This window comes from Chiloscyllium plagiosum, unplaced genomic scaffold (genome assembly GCF_037043375.1).
Source record: "Chiloscyllium plagiosum isolate Xiang-an unplaced genomic scaffold, Cpla_swu_hap1 HiC_scaffold_30, whole genome shotgun sequence".
Classification (NCBI taxonomy): domain Eukaryota; kingdom Metazoa; phylum Chordata; class Chondrichthyes; order Orectolobiformes; family Hemiscylliidae; genus Chiloscyllium; species Chiloscyllium plagiosum.
The window spans coordinates 9613145-9634725 of NW_028270168.1; the positions used below are offsets into that span (position 1 = coordinate 9613145).

The window sequence follows — 21581 nt, forward strand, 5'->3', positions numbered from 1 at the left end:
GGAATTCACCACATGCCCAAGATGCTTAGGGTATGTTTAAGAATTTTTACGTATGTTTAAGGTGAATTGGAAATAAAGTCACTGTCTTGATCTTGCACCCCCTCCCCCAGCCCCCATGATTTGTTTCTAAAGGTTTGGGATATTCTCCTGCCTCAAGCCAAGTGGAGTTGATTGCTAGAACATTATTATAAATAGTATTTATCTCCAACTAAGCCTCTGATTAGATTTTTCTTCTAAGTAGGGTTGTGTAATTAGTTTGGGATAATGCCATTTTAATTTCTTCATCAAAAAACAGTTGGGACCTGACAAATGCAGGCTAGGTATATTTTAAAAAGTAGCTGAAAATGTGTTGCTGGAAAAGCGCAGCAGGTCAGGCAGCATCCAGGGAACAGGCGAATCGACGTTTCGGGCATAAGCCCTTCCTAATTTAAAACGTAGCCTTGCTGAAAACTACTAGCACCCAAGAAAGACATCTATCAGAATGATAACACTTAGGAAGTGTCTGGATTGGAGGGATATGGGTCGAGTGCTGGCAGGTAGGACTAGATTGGGTTGGGATATCTGGTCGGCATGGACGGGTTGGACCAAAGGGACTGTTTCCATGCTGTACATCTCTATGACTTCCCGATCCAATATTAATTCAACCTCTTTGCTTTGCATCCCAACAGGACCAGTACGGGAATTACGTCATTCAACATGTCCTGGAACATGGCCGCCCTGAAGATAAGAGCAAGATTGTATCTGAAATCAGAGGAAATGTCTTGGCTCTGAGCCAGCACAAGTTTGCCAGGTATCTCTGACATTTCGGTAGTCCCTTCTAACATGGCGTTAGTCAAACGTCAAACCAGGTCGCTGATGTTTGAGTGTCTTGCCGTATCATACGTTGGGGCTGTATTCCCATTTAATCGGGCCCGCTAGTTTTCATTGACTTCATAAAGTTCAGATTGTTGCCCACTTTGGAAATGGCCATCCATCTGTTCCTTGTTGAAAATGGACACCAGTAGTCTTGTATTTAGCTCATATTTTGGTCTTCAAGCTGGATGAGTTAGGGCACCTTGGATTTCAGTATTGTTTACTTGTAATTCTGATCCAATTTGTCCAGCTTTTTGGTCCTCTTTGGTCTGACTTTCTGCACATTGATCAGGCTAACAGTTGCCTTGAAGTTGTGTTTCTTGGTTGAAGCACTAAGGTAGACTTTAGTTCTCTGACCATAGGGGACACATTCTGCAGCAGCCAGACACAGAGCAGTCAATACTCAATCTGATATCGTGCAGCAAGATTTGGAAAAGATGTTTCCTTGTGAGCGAATAAAGAATAGAGGGTCATTGTTTATAAATAAGATTTCCCATTTTTGTCTGAGATGAGAAATACTCTTCTGGAGTTCAGGAGTCTCTGGAACTCTGTTCCTTAAACAGTGAAGTCAAATGTTTGAATAATTTTAAAATAGTGTGAGATAAATTCTTGATAAGCAAGAGTATTACTGGAGGTGGGGATAGATTGGACTGTGGAGTAATTAGATTAGCCATGCTCTTATTGAATGGAGCAAACTGAAGGGCTGAGGGGCTTTCTGTTGGTTTTCTCTTTAATTGTGTGCCTTGTTTATGTATGCCAATGATTATCCAGCAAATTTCAGCTGCCTCTGCTAGGTATTCCTAGCAACTTCACCTTTGGGCAGAGTGGTACTTAAAAGTTTCAAAACCAGAGATGCACTGCTACACAAGCTAAAATAAATGATCAATTCTTGACAGTTTACTGATTATTTTCAATATAGAACATAGAAAAATACAGCGTAGTACAGGCCCTTTGGCCCTCGATGTTGCGCCGATCCAAGCCCACCTAACCTACACTAGCCCACTATCCTCCATATGCCTATCCAATGCCAGTTTAAATGCCCATAATGAGGGAGAGTCCACCACTGCTACTGGCAGGGCATTCCACGAACTCACGACTCGCTGAGTAAAGAATCTACCCCTAACATCTGTCCTATACCTACCACCCCTTAATTTAAAGCTATGCCCCCTCGTAATAGCTGACTCCATACGTGGAAAAAGGTTCTCACGGTCAACCCAATCTAAACCCCTAATCATCTTGTACACCTCTATCAAGTCACCCCTAAACCTTCTTTTCTCCAATGAAAACAGCCCCAAGTGCCTCAGCCTTTCCTCATACGATCTTCCTACCATACCAGGCAACATCCTGGTAAACCTCCTCTGCACCCGTTCCAGTGCCTCCACATCCTTCCTATAGTATGGCGACCAAAACTGCACACAATACTCCAGATGTGGCCGCACCAGAGTCTTATACAACTCCGCACCAGAGTCTTATACAATGTGAAATATATTTTCTTTTCCTCCATCTCCCCCATCACCCACCCAGGTTAATGTTATAGATTCTGCATACTGTTGAGATGACCATCAATGTCTACAACGAATTTGGCATATTGTCACACAAAAATCTGGTTTTCTGTGTCCTGTGTTGTGCTGTTCCAAATTCACTTCAGAAGTTTAGACAGTTGTGTCTCAAACATTTAAGCAAAACATTTTAAACTGAATGGGCGATTCGTAGTTTAGACAGAATTTTGCCCTCAGTCTCTCGTGGTAGTCACCTTCATGGGGTGCAGTCATGCCAAATTGCACCACGTGATCTGTTGTGTATGTGCCATGTTTTTGGAAGAGCTGTCCAGCTTTGTCCCAGCTTTTTCCCTTAACAATGCAGTTTATTTTTTCCCCAGTGTTACATATTCTGTTGCTTTTTGAAAGTTGCTGTGATATCTGATTCCATCACCTTTCTCGTGTGGTGCGCGCTCGAGCGTCTATAACCATCTATCTGTAATAATTTTCTCCTCACTTTGCATCCAGATCTTTTTTCCCATGCCTGTAATTCAACCCACTTTCTAAAGAGAACTTGGTTCTCTCTCTTTGCTGCATAGCAAAGTGCATCACAATTTTGAGTAGCTTGATAGAGTCTTGAGCATACACAAGGGTCTAGAATGTTCTGATTATCACCATCGTGACACCTCTGTTTTTTCAGCAATGTCGTTGAGAAATGTGTGACCCACGCCTCTCGTGCTGAGCGAGCTCTGCTGATTGATGAAGTGTGCAGTATTAACGATGGTCCTCACAGTGCCTTATACACTATGATGAAGGATCAGTACGCAAACTATGTGGTACAAAAGATGATTGATGTGGCAGAACCAGCCCAGCGCAAGATTGTGATGCACAAGGTAGGTTTCACGAGCACGTTTGCATTGTTGGAATGTTGCATCTTTAAATTGCGGGAGATTGCAGGAGAGAACTAATTATAAAAGCTTCCTTTTGTCAAATGGCCATTTAATGGATTTTATGTTCCTTTACATAAAATGTGGAAAAAAAAGTGCAAGTAGTAATTTTAGTGTCAAATGAACAATTCAAAGAAACATAGATTTAACAGCTTCCCAAAACCTGAAGCATTCAGTAAATGCTCATGAAGCTAAATGCCAAGTATTCCCATACTGCTGCTAGAGAACTAAATGTGCAGTGAAAATGAATGGGATGGAACTTTGAGTTTGAGTCTCCCTGTCTGCTTTTTAAATTCCTTTGTGGGATGTGAGCAACACGAGCTGGTCAGCATTTATTGCCTGTCCCTAGTTGCCCCTTGAGGTGGGGGTGAGCTGCCTCCTTGAAACACTGCCGTCCACCTCCCGTAGGTAGACCCACAATGCCCTTAGGGAGGGAATTCCAGGATTTTGATCCAGTGGCAGTGAATGAGCAGCAATATATTTCCAAGTCAAGATGGTGAGTGGAAGGGAACTTGCAGGTGGTGATGTTCCCATATATCTGCTGCCCATGTCCTTCTAGATAGAACTGGCTGTGGGTTTGGAATGTGCTGTCTATGGATCTTTAGTGAATTTCTGCATGCATTTGTGTAGGTAGTACATGCTGCTGCTACTGAGCATCGGTGTTGGAGGGAGTAGATGCTTGTAGGGATTGTTATTCTGATTAGTTTATTGTCTAATTGCCAGTCTTGTCATTTTTCTCAAAAGCTGTAATTCTGAGCTCTGTAAAGTGAAACTGCTGAGGTGATTTGTTTTCTGACGGTATTGAATCTTCAGTTGCACTGTGTCACACACATTCCCAATATTGCAGCACAAGTATGAAATGGAGACTTTTTGAAGGAGGAGAAGTTGAACGACCACAAAAGAGTGGTGTTACTTTAGTCATCCGAAATGAAATTGTTCTGTGGATTTTGTTTCAGAGGCAAGATTTTCAGACTATAATGTCTTTCACATCTAATGTATAATGTAAATAATAAGTCATTTGAGGAAACTGGTCAACAGACTAAATATAACACAGTACCACAAACAGGACTGATTACGTAGGAGAAAGTGAGGACTACAGACCCTCATCTACGTATTGCATTCCTAGGTACCTTGTCTCCCCCACCACTCCCCTCCCCATCCTATTTCTCAGCCCCGTGCCACACACACCCCATCCCCCCCCAAAGATGAAGGACTTATGCTCGAAACATCGATGCTTCTGCTCCTCAGATATTGCCTGACTGACTGTGCTTTTCCAGCACCACGTTTTGACTCTGAGTCCTGATTAAATGTCAAGTTAATTTATTATGGATATCTGTCAGGTACATCACGGCTGGGATCTGGAACATGTCTTTGGATAATGCCAGGAGGTGTTTTACATTTTAAGTAGTAAGGTGGGGGATGTCAGATTTCTCTAAATCTAGAGAATAGACTCTGCAGAGTGACAGTACTCATGGATTTTGGATTGCTTTGATAGCCTACATGCGTAAGGCACTTGCACGGGCTTGACGTCAAGGCGTGCTGGTGTACAGTTGAGAGTGCCACACTGACAATGTATGATTTAACACCTAATTACTCATCAACTTTAACATGGCAGCTGATGATGTCACACCTGAATGGCAGCTTCCTGACACAGTCTGAATGCAATTGTCATGTGCGCTGTCTGCAAACCATCTTTCATCTTAAGGAGGGGACTATGTTAGAATGACTCAACTTGTGAATGCTTCAGAAAGAGGAACTGAAGATAAGTTTGGAAAAGCCCCAGGCACTTCAACTCCCCAGTGATTTTCTTCCCAATGTGCTCTGTACAGTGTATATTGACTACCATGAACTTTCTTGCATTCACCTTCATCACACATGAGTCCAGATCAGTTGCATTCCTGAGTTAGAGCATTCTAGCGCAGTACAGGCCCTCCGGCCCTCGATGTTGCGCCGCCCTATGAAACCAATCTGAAGCTCATCTAACCTACTCTATTCCATTCTCATCCATCTGCCTATCCAATGACCATTTAAATGCCCTTAAGGTTGGTGAGTCCACTACTGTTGCAGGAGGTGTGTTCCCCGGCATACCAGTTGAAGCAGTGTTGAAGGCAGGAGATCAAGGCATTGGGATAGACAAACCAGAACTTATCTCCTACTTCAGTCCATGTTCATAATAAGAATGTGGTTTCATTACCTTGTGTATCTGTACATAATGACAAGATGTTAACTAATGTGGTTTTGTTACAACACAAAGCTTTTAAGGGACAATTTTCTAAATGTGATACTCAAGACAATTTAATCGGGGTACCAGGCAGTAAAAAGATTTTTTAAAACACTGATCTAGTTAGATGAGATAAAACATGCGCACACCCAGCTTCTGTTTACTGAATCTTTCTAAAGCTAATGACTGAGAGTGGCTGTTAAAGCATCTTGATCCTGCAGCAGTGTTTTGTTTTTGCTTCAGCATTGCTACTTGCTGATAAATAGCCCAAAGATGAAAGCTATTATAACCTGTCTCTGTTTTGAGTCAGCCCAGAAACTTTGTCACTAAAATCTTACAGTAAGATGCCCCTATGGCTGCTAATTTGCATGTTTCACTTGGTGTTCAGGACTATATCTGTATTTTGAGTGTAGCAGTTATGCAGATGGATATAACATTCTGAGTCATCCTGTGTTGCAAGGGCGATCTGTTCCTTTTGCGAGCAAAGGATTCTGCAGTCATCATCTAGAAGAGAGGGATCTTTAGCTATGTAACCCTGTTTCTGAAATGCATTTTACCTTCCTGGTTGAGATAAGCACAGATTAGCCATTTCTGGGAGAGCCTGGTGTCACCTGGTCTTCGTGCCTCAACAGCTCATTGTTTATTCAAGAGAGCTACCAAAGGAAATGTATTTCTGCTGCATTGTTAAAAATGTTTACGTTAGTTTCAGCCTCTTGAGTTGTAGACATGTTTGGGTCATTGTGTTGCTGTGCTGTATTTTAAATAGTTGTTCTGTATGTTCTATTTTAAAAGAAAGCCATTCATGTAAGTTTGGAATTTGGTGATGTATTGGGTGCTTCACTGGTTATTAATGACTCAAGTGATGGCACAAGCCTTTTTTGGCACATGCTGGTGATTGAATTGGGAAACTCTTGCAGGAGCTTGCATTCTCCTATGGGTCAGATTGCACTGTGGTGATTCACTTAACACATCTACTGTCAACTTCTACTGAGTAATGTAACTAAAAGTGTTGGCTGGCAGGAGTTTTGCCCCAGCTAAAATGGTTCATAGCCTGGGAGATTTACTTCAAGCTAGTCAGTAACACCAGCAAATTGATAAGAGAATCTCTTGCCCCAGTGATGTTGCTAATTTGCTGTTTTAAATCACTTTCCAGATCAGACCTCACATTGCAACCCTTCGCAAGTACACCTATGGGAAGCATATCTTGGCCAAACTCGAAAAATATTACATGAAGAATGGAGTGGACCTGGGCCCAATTGGTGGGCCACCCAATGGAATGCTGTAAATGTGAATTTCGTAAAGCAGAATAACTCCTCCTCCCACTTTCTTCTTACTTGGGGGACTAAACGTGATTGACTGATGTAACAACCAGCAGCCTAATCCTCTACCCTGCAGGCTCTTAGCTACAACACACACACCTTGGCTTTAGGTTGCCATAACATGCTACAAAAGCAAACCAATTTAGTATCCTCGGTGAAAGCATTTATAAATTTTATTTTAAGCCTGTTATGTATGTATATATATATATGATGCTTAGCAATTCCCAAAGTCCTATTTTTTCCAGGAGATGTTCACACTCTTTTTGGTTAATTTTTTTAGAATTGATCACTGCCCTGCTTTTCTACTGTGTCTCAGTGATGTATAGAAATAGTTGTACATAAGGTTTAAGATTAAAAAAAAGTATGTGTCACACCCAAATTGTGATATTTTTGTCACACCTTCCCCCCCCCCCCCCCCTTAAATGTACAAAAAGTAGAAAAGTTCAGGGTGTTTTTTGGTGAAATCTGGCTTGTTACATGCAGATTCAGTTCTAATGTACTCCTGCTGTGACAGTAAGATATGCAAGAAATTGAAATCTACTTGTAATTATCTTTTTCATTATGGACATGAGCTTTTCTTGGCAATTATTTGGCAGATTTATATTTAAATCAGTTCCACAGGTTTTCAAACATATAACAAGTAACTTTAAAATGAAAGTTATTTTGTAAAAGAAATAATTAATTAAACAGGCACTTTGAGTGTCTTTTTTTTTGATGATTTCCCTTAACCCCGTAGGTGTTTTTAAATTTGAATACCTGCTCTGTTTTTATGATTTGCATGAGTGCCCCTGCCTCCCAGCTTCCCTGCCTTCTGACCTTTTCAATTCCAGATGTGCTGTTTGGTTCTCTTTCATGTTGAACTCAACCATGGAATAGAATTTCTGTTCTTTGTGTACCCATGCAGAGCTTTTTCGGGTGCACAGCTTGCTTCTATTCCTTCAACAGGTAGGCATACGGATTTACACAAACCTTTTTTTTAGAAAATGCAAACAAGCCAAGGTGGCTGCATTGTTTGCAGATGTTCAGCATGAGGAAGACAACAAAAGAAATGAAATCCAACCAAATGTTTGGTCTTGCTTATAAATATGTAGTGTATAATTGTTGTAGACTTTGCATATATATTTGTAGTTTTTTTTCCTTTTTTGGCAAATTGATGTCTATCTGTATCTAAAATGTACCCTAGTAGTGGAGCATAATTTGACTGTACAATTGTACATTTGTAAACCTCTATAATGTAAATGTGGAAAGTTTGAACCAACTTTAACCCTTTGAAAAACAAAAATAAGACAAAATGTGCATTTCAGTGTATATTCACATTTTTTCCTTTTGTCGTTAGCATATAGTATTGTACAATGTAAATTTCAATCAGAAGTAAATTTTTGAAGGAAAATGTTCTATCTTTATACAGCTTAGGGAATGTAAAACACTTGCTTTCTTTTTAACCTGTCACTCGATGGAACAGTAGTCTCTCTCCTTTATAAATGTTGTGGAAAATTAATATTCTGTTCACATAGAACTTTTACAAATATTGTAATGTTTTTTTTGTTGTGACAGTAGAACAAATTGTGCATAGCAACAGAATCCCTAGTTACCATGGAAATGAAACTTCCTGTTCATCTTGTAAAGTGTGGACTACCCTTTTTGTACAGAAGATACCTGTATTTTGCATTTTTTGTCTACTTGTAAGTGAATGTATGATACTGTCAATTTTCTTGGTTTGAATATAGAAATGTAACACTACATTCATGATGTACATTTACAGAAAGCCTTGTGTATATTTCCAGAAGAACTTTTGCAAGTACACCTGTAACCATATGTGTATAATTAACAAACCTGTGTATGCTTGGCCTCTGCAAATATTTTTTGTAACTTTTTTCTTGTGTAGATTGTCTCTAAAAACAATGCGTGCTCTTTATTTTGAAAAAAAAAACAGTACTTTAAAATCTGTACTCGTGTTTTAAAAAAAGACTCTGGGTGGTTTGGTTAGACATTTTTGGAAAACATCATTAAAAGAGCTAGTAATTCAATTGTTTCCATGGTAGCTACTTTACATTTAACATAGTTTGTAACATTTTGAGTGTGTTTGGATATTCTGTGTAGTGATTACCCGTTATATTTAAATTGCCCCACCCTGGAGTCCAGTTCTGAGTACTACGTCTCTCTGGCTCTGCACCACTCCATTTGCAAAAGTTGTTGCTGGATTCCAGCTTGTTGCTGCCTTGTGTAGAGACCAAGGATTAAATGTGAGATCCTTATGCTTTAAGGGTACAGGCTTCCAAATGAGTTCAATTAAATCTCAATTCTGTTGAGGGGAAAGAAATCACAACTAGGTTCCCATTTTTTCAGCTAGTTTCAGGATGTCCACCAGAACATGTAGTTCTGGCATTTGTGAAATCTGTCTCAAAATCTTGAATGCCAAGTATTGACTATCTTTTAAATTTGCAGTTTTAATTTGAGCTAGTTTTTGCAATCATGGTTTTAAATTTCATGGAACGGCAGTGCCTATCAAGTCAATTCTTTCTACCCTTATTTTAATGCATAGAAGATCCCCAAATTATGCACGCTCATAATTAGGAATGAGGTATCAAACGAGGGTGTAATTTTAACGATTCAACATATGAATATTTCCTGTATTTATGAATGGCTCCTTTTATATTATCCTGTGTGGAGTTCTGTTTTGTGTACAAAACTACTTGCATACAGACTAAATAATAGAACTCGTTCGCAATCTGGATACTGCCTGTGTTTGATTGTGAAATTATATGTTCAATGCTGTGTGCAGTTTGGATTCCTATTTAAGGAAGAATTTAAACGCGTTGGATGCTGTTCAACTGAGGTTTGAGTGATACTTAGAATGAGTGGGTTGTCTTATGAGGAAAGATTGGACAAGCTTGTTTTCACTGGAGATTAGAAGAGGGAATGGTGACTTGATTGAAGTGTACAAAATGTTCAGTGTTCTTGGGAAGGTAAAAGTCCAGAAGGATGGAGCTTTGTTTTAAATTTAGGAGTTGCCCTTTTGGACCAAGATGAAGAGAAATCTTTTCTCAAAAGATTGTACGAGTTTAGAGCTCTGTTTCAAAAGACAGTGGAAGTGTGGGGTCATTCAATAATTTAAAGGCTGAGTTGGATAAGATGATGAGGGATAGATGGGAATGTGGAATTCAAAACATGAACGGATCATCCATGGTCTAATTGAATGGTGGGAGACAAAAAAACTGCAGCAGCTGGAATCCATAGTTGATTGGCAGGAGGCTAGGAGAACACAACAAGCCAGGCAGCATCAGGAGGTGGAGAGGTCAACGTTTTGGGTGTAACCTTTCTTCAGGACTGACTTAACTGTGTCCTTATTGAATGATGGAACAGACTTGAGCCAATTGGTTTATCTGTGCTTCTATTTAATATGTTTGTGCTTCTAACAGGGAAGCAAGATTACAGTATTGTGCAAAGAAGTGGACTGATTATCCATAACGCAATATGGTAGTTGTGCAAGTGCAGATGTGGCTAGAGAAGGCATCTGGCTGTGACAAGAGCAGGTTGCTACATTCTGCGTTCTGCTAACAAGATGATTGGCAACGGGTGTTGGAAGTTGGCCCATTGGTGAGTTGGGGGCTGTGTCCAGCACTGGGATTGGGTAGGAGGATGACGCAAGGCATCAGGTTCCTTTTTGCCTAGGCTGCTAGGGCAAACTAAAACTCTATCTTGCAGGTTACTTTATTTTGCATCTAGGCAGCTGCATCCCATTGTTTGAGAATGACTTGTTTGCTTTCCGCTACCTCATGGTGGTGTTCATTAGATAATCAGCCACGGAGAAATCTGACCATGTGCGTTTCACTCTGGAATGCTTTTAATGTAGGAGCTGTTGGGTTTTTAATTGGATGATAGTCCTGCAGCTGTGTCTGAGGTTTTGGTTCAAATCCCACTTCATGCCTATTGGAGGTGCATTAAAAAAGCAGCTCTCAAATTCTTTCCAAAGAACATTCTCCAAAAGAAAACCTATCGGGTGGAGTTAATTCTTGCCCATTATCACATCAGACCTTGCAGTGAAAGTGACTGGGCAAAATAAAACTTGCCATGTGTTTAGAAGCTATAAAGATTGGCCAAAATTAAAACCACAATTGCTTATAAATTAAATCTCATTCAAACATTTCACTCTCCTGGAATAGTTTCCCGAGACAATAAATGTCAACCACAAATTAATTTCTCCTTCAAAATCTGCTGACAGCTGAGGAAAAAACCCTCCAATCTGAAATTCAAAATGAACAGTTGGTCAAACCGCCTTTGTGCAGAAAATAGTGGAAACAAGAAATGCTGGAAATTCCAGGGGTCAGGCAGCTGTGGAGAGAGCAAGCTAACGTTTTGAGTCTAAATGTTTTGAAAATAGAGTGTCTAATATTAGAGAACTCAGCTAGTCTGCTAGCATCTGTATTCAAATGAAACAGTCAACGTTTCAAAGCTGATGTCACTTCAGAACCTGGCAGAGGTCATTTTGATCTCAATGTTAACTCTGTCAGACGTGCTGAGTTTCTCCAGCACTGCAGTTATTGGTATGCACCTGGCATAAGACATATTTTAATGTTGGTAGGTTGCTCGATAGCAGCAGGCATGATCCTTGACTGAAGGTAGGTCCAGTTCCAATAGCAAGGAAACCTGGATGACTGGGGATTTCCCTATTGTAGTCTTCATTGAATTGAATTTATTGTCACATGTACCGAGGCACAGCTCAGCGAACAGAACCACAACAACGAGCACCCGAGCTACAAATCTTCGCACAAACTTTGAACAGTGAAAAGCTTTGTCTTGTGAGCAATACAGGTAGATCAGAGTTAAGTAGCATAGAGAAGTAAATAATAGGTGGAACAGTGACAAAAACCGGTATAGGCGAACGCTAAGAGTTTGAGTCTATTCAGTATTCTAACAACAGTGGGGTAGAAACTGTTGCGAAACCAGCTGATGTGTATTCAGGCTTCTGTACCTTCTCCCCGATGGTAGAGGTTGTTGAAAAGCATTGCCATGGTGGGATACATCTTTGAGAATGCTAGTGGCCTTTCCTTGACAGCGGGCCTGGTAGATGGATTCTATAGATGGGAGGTTGGCCTTTGAGATTGTCCAGGCCGAGTTCACCACTCTTTGTAACCGTCTATGATCTGTAATGGAATAGTTGCCATACCAGGTAGTGATAGACAGAATGCTGTCGATGGCGCTCCAATAAAAGTTTACATGGGTATTCGCTGTTATGTCAAATGTGCCCAGCTGCCTGAGGAAGAAGAGATTTCACGTCAGGCAGGTGTCTTACGGGGTCTGCGGCGTTTCGTGTTGGCTCTCCCTCCTGGGGCATATCTCACAGGTCCCTCCATTTTCCAGTAGGCCCCAAGCCTGGGGCTCGCAATAGGCTGCCTCCTGCTGGCCTGGCCTTCATCTTGGGTGGTCGGATGGGTCGTGGGCACCATGTGGTCTGCTGCCTTCGTCCAGTAAGCTGGCATTGAGGATCAGGAGTTTCAAACCTGAGAGTTGAGGCCATTGATATTGCATGGAAACCTACTACCTGGATGGTCATTGAGGATTTAGTTTGGATTGTGCTTTGGTTCCTCCCCTCCAACAATATTGCCATGTGTGGCCCTGCCAGGAGTCATTCTGGATCAAGCACTTCTGTCTGAGCAAGGTTGCTATGCCCAGTCCATAAACTATCTGAATTGGACTCTTATGTGTGATGCCAGAAAGACCAGTATCCTGTTGTGACTGACCAATGGCCAGTGTTTCTGGTCTCCCATTTGTAAAGTTGTTTTCACCTGGCTGTTGAACAATTAAAGGTGGGTGTTGGAAATCTGAAATAAACAGAATGGTGTAGGAGGTCGAGCAGTATTTGTGGAGAGTGGAATTATTTTCAACAGAGCACTTCTGCGGACACTGGAGATTTGAAACGAAAATAGAAATTGCTGGAGAAACTCAGCAGGTCTGGCTGTAGAGGGAGAAACATTGAACATTTCGAGTCCAGTGACCCTTTATCAGCACTGGATGAAGTTAACTCTGCTTTTCTCCACGGATGCTGCCAGACTTGCTGTTTTTGTTTCAGGTTTCCAACAGTTATTTGTTTCGAAAGTGATAGTACGAACAAATCCCAGAATCGAATGCACAGTGCCCTTTTCTGCTCTCCGAATCTCCACTGACGGTTCTCTTCTGCCCTCTGCTGCCAGGAAGAAGCAGCAGACGACAATCTTTAAGAGCTAAAAGTTGTACACATCTGAATTCACGCAACATTGCAGATCAGAAATGATCTGTTTGATCCATTAACATCTACCAATGTTTTCATGAACCTGAACAGGCTAATTTAATCCCATCCCCTCTCCACATTGTTTCAAGCAACTGTATAATTAACATTCAACACAATTCATGGTCTTGTTTTTGTCGATGATTTATGGCAAAGAATTCCACCATCTAATTACACCGTTCTAAATATTTTGCTTGTTCTTTGTGATTTTAAATTTGTCTCTGCTGGTTGAGATCTTGCCTGACAAAACCTATCACTTATTATCTTTCCATGTGTTCAGCTCTCAAAATCTGTAAACTCCCTCACGACTGCTATTGTGTGAGTCGAATCCCACTGAATGTTTTTACCTTCTAATCTGAGGAAAGGATTTACATTTTCAAGCCCCTAATTTTCTTTCTTGCCATCTTTTAAGAAAACCAGGCAGGTTGGTTCTTCTCTGTGATTGTATGGCAGAGATGTTTCATTTTCGTCCCGAGGTTGAGTGTTGTTACCCTGGTGTTGGGGTGTCCAAAACCAGGGGGCACACGTTTAGGGTGAGAGGAAAAGGGACCTGAGGGGCAACTTTTTCTCACACAGGGTGCTATGTGTATGGAAGGAGCTGCCAGAGGAAGTGGTGGAGGCTGGTGCAATTGCAACATTTAAAAGGCATCTGGATGGGTATATTAGTAGGAAGGGTTTAGAGGGATATGGGCTGGTAAATGGGGCTAGATTAATTTAGGATAGCTGAATGATGTAGACGTCAGACCAAAGGGTCTGTTTGTTTTTTACACTCCAGTTGTACATCACGCAATGTAGTTCATGCCTTTCGGATGTGACAAAGTGTTTCACAATTATTGAACTACCTTTGTTACAGCAGTGAAGTGTAGTAAATTAAACCAAACACAGCAAGACATGTTTTTTAAAAAGAGTACAGGTGCAGGAGAGTGAAAAATGAATGGGAGGCAAGTTTCAGGAGATGGGAGGCAGTGAAAGATTTGCCTTTTCTTGGCCAACATAAGAGTGTAAGGCCTTGGTGGGAACAGCATCTTCAGCAGATCCTCCTAAATCATCGACTCTTCGTCAGGCTGCGGAGGGAACATGGCAATACCAATGGGTTCTGTGGCTAATCTGAAACTGACCACAGACCATATTGCACTGTCAAAAGTTCAATCTGGATGGTTGCGGTGATTTTTACAAGTCTGATTTCCAGAAATAAAAAGAAGAAATTGTAATTCAGAATTGAAACAAAATGTAATGCAAGTGCACAACTAGTTCATGAATATCTGAAAGGGGAAGAAGGTTAATATCCCTTTTTTCATTCACAGAGTGTGGGCGTCGCTGGCAGGGTCAGCATGTATTGCCGTTGTGAAGGTGATGGTGAGCTGCCTTCTTGAACCACTGCAGACCATGTGCTGTAGGTAGGCCACAATGCCCTTTAGCAGGGAGTTTCCAGGATTTTGACACAATGGTACTGATGGAACAGCTATGTATTTCCAAGTCAGGATGGTGAGTGGCTTGGGAGCAACTTGCAGGTGCTGACATTCCTATGTACCTGCTGCCTTTGCCCTTCTAAATGGAAGTGGTCATAGGTTTGGAATGTGCTATGGAAGGATCTTTGGCAAACTTACAACAGAGTGGCTTGGAGGAGAAAGTGAGGACTGCAGATGCTGGAGATCAGAGCTGAAAATGTGTTGCTGGAAAAGCGCAGCAGCTCAGGCTGCATCCAAGGAGCAGGAGCCCTTCTTCAGGATTCTCCTGCGTCGATTCTCCTGCGATTCCTGAAGAAGGGCTCATGCCCGAAACGTCAATTCTCCTGCTCCTTGGATGCTGCCTGACCTGCTGCGCTTTTCCAGCAACACATTTTCAACAGAGTGGCTTGTTAAGACAAGCATTTCAGTGCGCAGTTGAGACCAGCCGTGCTGCTGTGGGTCTGGAGTCACATGCAGCTGGACCAGGTAAGAATGGCAGATTTCTTCAAAGAAAATTAATGAACCAGATGGGTTTTTCTGATAATCAGCAACAGTTTCATCGTCATCATTAGATTCTTAATTTCATGTGTTATTGAACTGAAGTTGCCATGGCAGGATTCCGGTCAGCACCCACAGAATATTAGCTACGTTTCTGCATTTTAATGCCACAAGGCCATTGCAAACTTTTATTTTATTTTATTTTATTAAACAAATTACAAAAACAGTTTACAACAAACAGTTACATTTACAGCTGCATACAAGAGACAGCAATTTTACAACAAACTTTTATTTTACTGAGATTGTTCCTTTTTATTAACTTTAATCTGGGTTAGGAAACAGTGAACCCAATTCCCAAACACCTGAATCAGGTTAGACTTTGGAAATGGCGAAGTCTTCAGCAAATGTCTAGATAGACATCCATTGTGTACTAGATTAATTTAGGAAATAACCCATAGATGAAGTTTTGTTAATGCCTTTATTGAATTACTAATCCCTCACTGTCAGCATTGTGGGTCCACCTACAGCCCATGGACTGCAACGGTTCAAGAAGCCAGTTCACCACCACCTTCTCACAGGCAACTAGGGACAGGTCACAAATGCAGCTCAATAGCAGCATTCAAGAAACACGTGGGCAAACACGTGTATTAGGAGGGAATAGAGGGATAAGGATCCTGTAAGTAAAGACAGTATTTTTATGGAAGGGCAAAATGTATCTGCACAGGCTTGGAGGGCTGAAGGGCCTGTTTCTGTGCTGTATTATTCTCTGGATGTAGGTTTGCTCGCTGAGCTGGAAGGTTCATTTCCAGACGTTTTGTCACCCTACTAGGTAATGTCATCAGTGGGCCTCAGGCAAAGCACTGTTGATAATTCCTGCTTTCTATATATATGTTTGGGTGTCTTTGGATTGGTGATGTCATTTCCTGTTCTTTTTCTCAGGGGGTGGTAGATGGGGTCTAACTCGATGTGTTTGTTGACAGAGTTCCGGTAGGAATGCCATGCTTCTAGGAATTCTCATAGGTGTCTCTGTTTGGCTTGGGAATGACATCACTACAGGAAATGATGTCACCACAGGAAATGACATCACCAACCCAAAGAAACCCAAACATACAAATAGAAAACAGGAATTATCAGCAGTGCTTCGCCCGCAGGCCCAGTGAAGATGTTACCTAGTAGGGTGACGAAATGTCTGGAACTGAACCTTCCAGCTCAGCGAGCAAATTTACATCCAGAACCTCAACCTGAGCTACAAGTCTTCTCAAAACTCGCTGTACTGTTCTCTGTTCTTCACTGAACTGAACAGAATCCCTACAGTGTGGGAACAGGCCATTCAAGCCAACAAGTCGAAACCGACCTTCCGAAGAGTAACCCACCCAGACCTATTCCCCAACCGTACATTTACTCCTAACCTGCACATGTTTGGATTGTGCAAAGAAACCAGAGCACCCAGAGGAAACTCACGCAGACATGGGGAGAACATGCAAAGTCCACACAGACAGTCGTCCGAGGCGGAAATTGAACCCGGGTCCCTAGCGCTGCGAGGCAGCAGTGCTGACCACTGAGCCACAATACTGCCCCAAAGCCAAATAATAATCCCCAAGTCCACATCAATGAATATAAAAAATAAATGCCATAAGAATTATTCCTAGTTTGAAAGAGTACTATAGTCAGAGGATTGGTTTTAATATATCTGTACTTAACGGGTGAGTTTGATTCAAGGTAAATATAATCTGTGTCAAACACATTTTCTGTGACCATTGACTGCAATGGTCATCCAAGTACAGACAGCAATGAGCTAACTGGTGTGGGGCAGTGGTAGAGTCCCTGCCTTAAGGACCCACCTGTTCCAGAGGTGAGTCATGCCATGCCTTTAGCAGGTTGGTTTTTAAAAATATTTGGGCTCTGGGAGGGCTCTTGTAACTCAGTGATGTCCTGACCTTGGGTCTGCAGGTCCAAGTTCTACCTGCCCTGGACATGTGCGTTTAAGCAGATCACTAACCTGGTTAGCATGGCCGAGTGGTCTTCGGGTTTCATTCAGGTACCGGTCTCCTTGGGGGATGGACGAGTGAATCCCCCCCCCCCCCCACTGCCAATTGTGCTGTAGTTTGTCATTCAGATTATTTGGTGTCTTCATCACAGTCATGTGGCCAAATGAATGTGCTGAATTAAGATTCCAGGGTGGATGTGACGAAGATGTTCCCACCAGGAGGAGAGACTAAAGGGCATGGCCTCGTAGTGAAGAGACAACTCTTTCGAACTGAGATGAGGAGGAATCTCTTCAGCCAGACGGTGGTGAATCTGTGGAACTCATTGCCACAGAAGGCTGTGGAGGCCAAGTCACTGAGTGCATTTAATACAGAGATGGATAGGTTCTTGATCAGTAAGGGGATCAAAGGTTCCAGGCGAATGTGGTTGAGAAACGTAGCAGACATGATGGGCCAAATGGCCTAATTCTGCTCCTCTCTTTTATGGCCTGGGGAGGTTTGGATTTGAATCCCACTGCTACCAACTGTCCAAGTAATTTGTGATCAAGACTTTAGGGGAACCTCAACTCTGTTCCACATAGAACTGAAAGCTGCCTTGATGTAGAAAGAATTCTGGAGGGTTGTATGGTGCAATGGTAGTGTCCTTGTCTGTGGGCAGGAGGCCTAGGTTCAAGTTCCACATGCTCCGGAGGTGTGTGTCACAGATCTCGACAGGTTAGTTTTAAAAGGAAATGTCCAGGTGGCGGAATAGGTAATAAATGTTAGCCTTGCTCGTGATGTTTGATTAATAATAAAGACCTAGCTCTCGAGTTATTTTTGGTTTTGTGATTACTCACTTATGGTTACAAACCAGTCAGCATTCCATAAGGAAACATGCTGCTATGAGTAACCTCAGGAAGAAAGAATGACATAAAAGGCATTTAACAACTTTTTTTGAGGGGTTGGTGGTGGAGTCAAAGAGTCATAGAGATGTACAGCACAGAAACATACCCTTCGGTCCAACCCGTCCATGCCGACCAGATATCCCAACGCAGTCTAGTCCCATCTTCCAGCACCCGGCCCATATCCCTCCAAATCCTTCCTATTCATATACCCATCCAAATGCCTGTTAAATGTTGCAATTGTACCAGCCTCCACCACTTCCGCTGGCAAATCATTCCAATCACGTACCACCCTCTGTGTGAAAAAGTTGCCCCGTAGGTCTCTTTTATATCTTTTCCGTCTCACCCTAAACCTATGCCCTCTAGTTCTGGACTCCCCCACCGTAGGGAAAAGACTTTGCCTATTTACCTTATCCATTTTCCTCATGTTTTGTAAACCCCTCTATAAGGTCACTCCTCAGCCTCCGACGCTCCAGGGAAAACAGCCCCAGCCTGTTCAGCCTCTCCCTATAGCTCAAATCCTCCAACCCTGGCAACATCTTGGTAAATCTTTTCTGAATCCTTTCAAGTTTCACAACATCGTTGCAATAGGAAGGAGACCAGAATTACACACAATATTCCAAGAGTGGCCTAACCAATGTCCTGTACAACCGCAACATGACCTCCCAACTCCTATACTCAATACTCTGACCAATAAAGGAAAGCATACCAAATGCCTTCTTCACTATCCTATCTACCTGTGACTCCACTGTCAAGGAGCTATGATCCTGCACTCCAAGGTCTCTTTGTTCAGCAACACTCCCTAGGACCTTACCATTAAGTGTATAAGTCCTGCTAAGATTTGCTTTCCCAAAATACAGCACCTCACATTTATCTAAATTAAACTCCATCTGCCACTTCTCAGCCCATTGGTTCATCTGGTCAAGATCCTGTTGTAATCTGAGGGAACCCTCTTCGCTGTCCAATTCACCTCCAATTTTGGTGTCACCTGCAAACTTACTAACTATATAAATGATAAGTGTTGGACCCAGCACCGATCCTTGTGGCACTCCACTTGTGTCACAGACCTCCAATCGGAAAATCAACCCTCCACCACCACCCTCTGTCTTCTACCAGTGCTGTATCCAAATGGCTAGTTCTCCCTGTATTCCATGAGTTCTAACCTTGCTAATCAGTCTCCCATGGGGAACCTTGTTGAACGCATTACTGAAATCCATATAGATCACACCTACCGCTCTGCCCTCATCAATCCTCTTTGTTACTTCTTCAAAAAACTCAATCAAGTTTGTGAGACATGATTTCCCAGGCACAAAGCCATGTTGACTATCCCTAAATCAATCCTTGTTTTTCCAAATACATGTACATCCTGTCCCTCAGGATTTCCTCCAACAACTTGCCCAACACCGAGGTCAGGGTCACTGGTCTACAGTTCCCTGGCTTGTCTTTACCGCTTTTCTTAAACAGTGGCACCACGTTTGCCGACCTCCAGTCTTCCGGCACCTCACCCGTGACTATCGATGATACAAATATCTCAGCAAGAGGCCCAGCAATCACTTCTCTAGCTTCCCACAGAGTTCTTGGGTACAACTGATCAGGTCCTGGGGATCTATCCACTTTTATGCATTTCAAGACATCCAACACTTCCTCCTCTGTAATCTGGATATTTTTTCAAGATGTCACCATCTATTTCCCTACAGTCTATATCTTCCATGTAAACACTGATGCAAAATACTCGTTTAGTATCTCACCCTTCTCCTACAGCTCCACTCAAGGGCTGCCTTGCTGATCTTTGAGGGGCCCTATTCTCTCCCTAGTTACCCTTTTTGTCATTAATGTATTTGTAAAAACCATTTGGATTCTCCTTAATTCTATTTGCCAAAGCTATCTCATGTCCCCTTTTTGCCCTCCTGATTTCCCTCTTAAGTATACTCCTACTGCCTTTATACTCTTCTAAGGATTCACTCGATCTATCCTGTCTATACCTGACATATGCTTCCCTTTTTTTCTTAACCAAACTCTCAATTTCTTTAGTCATCCAGCATTCCCTACACCTACCAGCCTTCCCTTTCACCCTGACAGGAATATATTTTCTCTGGACTTCTGTTATCTCATTTCGGAAGGCTTCCCATTTTCCAGCCGTCCCTTTACCTGCGAACATTTGCCCCAAATCAACTTTCGAAAGTTCTTGCCCAATACCGTCAAAATTGGCCATTCTCCAATTTAGAACTTCAACTGCTAGGTCTGGTCTATCCTTTTGCATCACTATTTTAAGAGTAATAGAATTATGGTCGCTGGCCCCAAAGTGCTCCCCCACTGACACCTCAGTCACCTGCCCTGCCTTATTTCCAAAGAGTAGGTCAAGTTTGCATCTTCTCTAGTAGGTACATCCACATACTGAAACAGAAGATTTTCTTGTACACGCTTATCAAATTCCTCTCTATCTAAATCCTTAAAATCCCTGACCATAACAACCCTATTATTCTTACAGATAGCTGAGATCTCCTTACAAGTTTGTTTCTCAATTTCCCTCTGACCATTGGGAGGTCTATAATACAATCCCAATAAGGTGATCATCCCTTTCTTATTTCTCAGTTCCACCCAAATAACTTCCCTGGATGTATTTCCAGAAATATCCTCCCTCAGCACAGCTGTAATGCTATTCTTCATCAAAAACACCACTCCCCCTCCTCTCTTGCCTCCCTTTCTATCCTTCCTGTAGCATTTGTATCTTGGAACATTAAGCTGCCTGTCCTGTCCATCCCTGAGCCCATGTTCCTAACCATGCCCTGGGTTCATCTGCCTTCCCTGTTAGGTCCCTTGCCTTGAAATAAATGCAGTTTAATTTATTAGTCCTACCTTGTCCCTGCCTGCACTGACTGTTTGACTCATTTCTGTTCTCAGCTGTACCCGTCACAGATCGATCTCTTTCCTCACTATTTCCCTGGGTCCCCCCCCCACGTTACTACTTTAAATCCTCCTGAGCAGTTCTAGCAAATTTCCCTGCCAGTATATTAGTCCCCTTCCAATGTAGGTGCAATCCGTCCTTCTTGTACAGGTCACTACTACCCCAAAAGAGATTCCAATGATCCAAAAATGTGAATCCTTCTCCCATACACCAGCTCCTCAGCCATGCATTCATCTGCTCTATCCTCCTATTCTGGGTGTTGGATCATTTGGCACAGCCAGTTTGGCGCAGCCCGTTTTGGCGCAGACCCATTTAGGCGCGAGTGTTTTGGCGCGGCCAGTTTGGCACAAGCGATTTGGAGCGGACGGTTTGGCGCGAGCGATTCGGCGTGGATGGTTTGGCGCAGACCCATTTAGGCGCGAGTGATTTGGTGCGGGCGGTTTGGCGCAGCCGGTTTGGCGCGGGTGATTCGGCGCGAACGGTTTGGTGCAGACCCATTTAGGCGCGAGTGATTTGGCGTGGCCGGTTTGGCGCGGGTGATTCAGCGCGGCCGGTTTGGCGCGGGTGATTCAGCGCGGACGGTTTGGCGCAGACTCATTTAGGCGCGAGTGATTTGGCGCGGCCGGTTTGGCACGGGTGATTCAGCGTGGCCGGTTTGGCGCGGGTGATTCAGCGCGGACGGTTTGGCGCAGACTCTTTTAGGCGCGAGTGATTTGGCGCGACTGGTTTGGCGCCGGTGATTCGGTGCGGACGGTTTGGCGCCGGTGATTCGGTGCGGACGG

The 21581-nt window shown here is 42.7% G+C and overlaps 1 protein-coding gene across 7 annotated transcripts in view; it reads left to right on the forward strand.

Moving 5' to 3' along the window:
• The window catches only part of pum1 (pumilio RNA-binding family member 1), a 171610-nt gene extending 162766 nt beyond the window's left edge, over nt 1-8844 (forward strand). For all 7 annotated transcript variants that reach the window (XM_087976714.1, XM_087976713.1, XM_087976712.1 and 4 more), the window contains 3 exons: nt 669-790; nt 3031-3223; nt 6652-8844. In XM_087976714.1, coding sequence (XP_087832840.1) covers nt 669-790; nt 3031-3223; nt 6652-6783 — 447 coding nt within the window. In that variant the 3' untranslated portion in view covers nt 6784-8844. The remainder of the gene's footprint in view (nt 1-668; nt 791-3030; nt 3224-6651) is intronic.
• Nucleotides 8845-21581: the final 12737 nt, after the last annotated feature.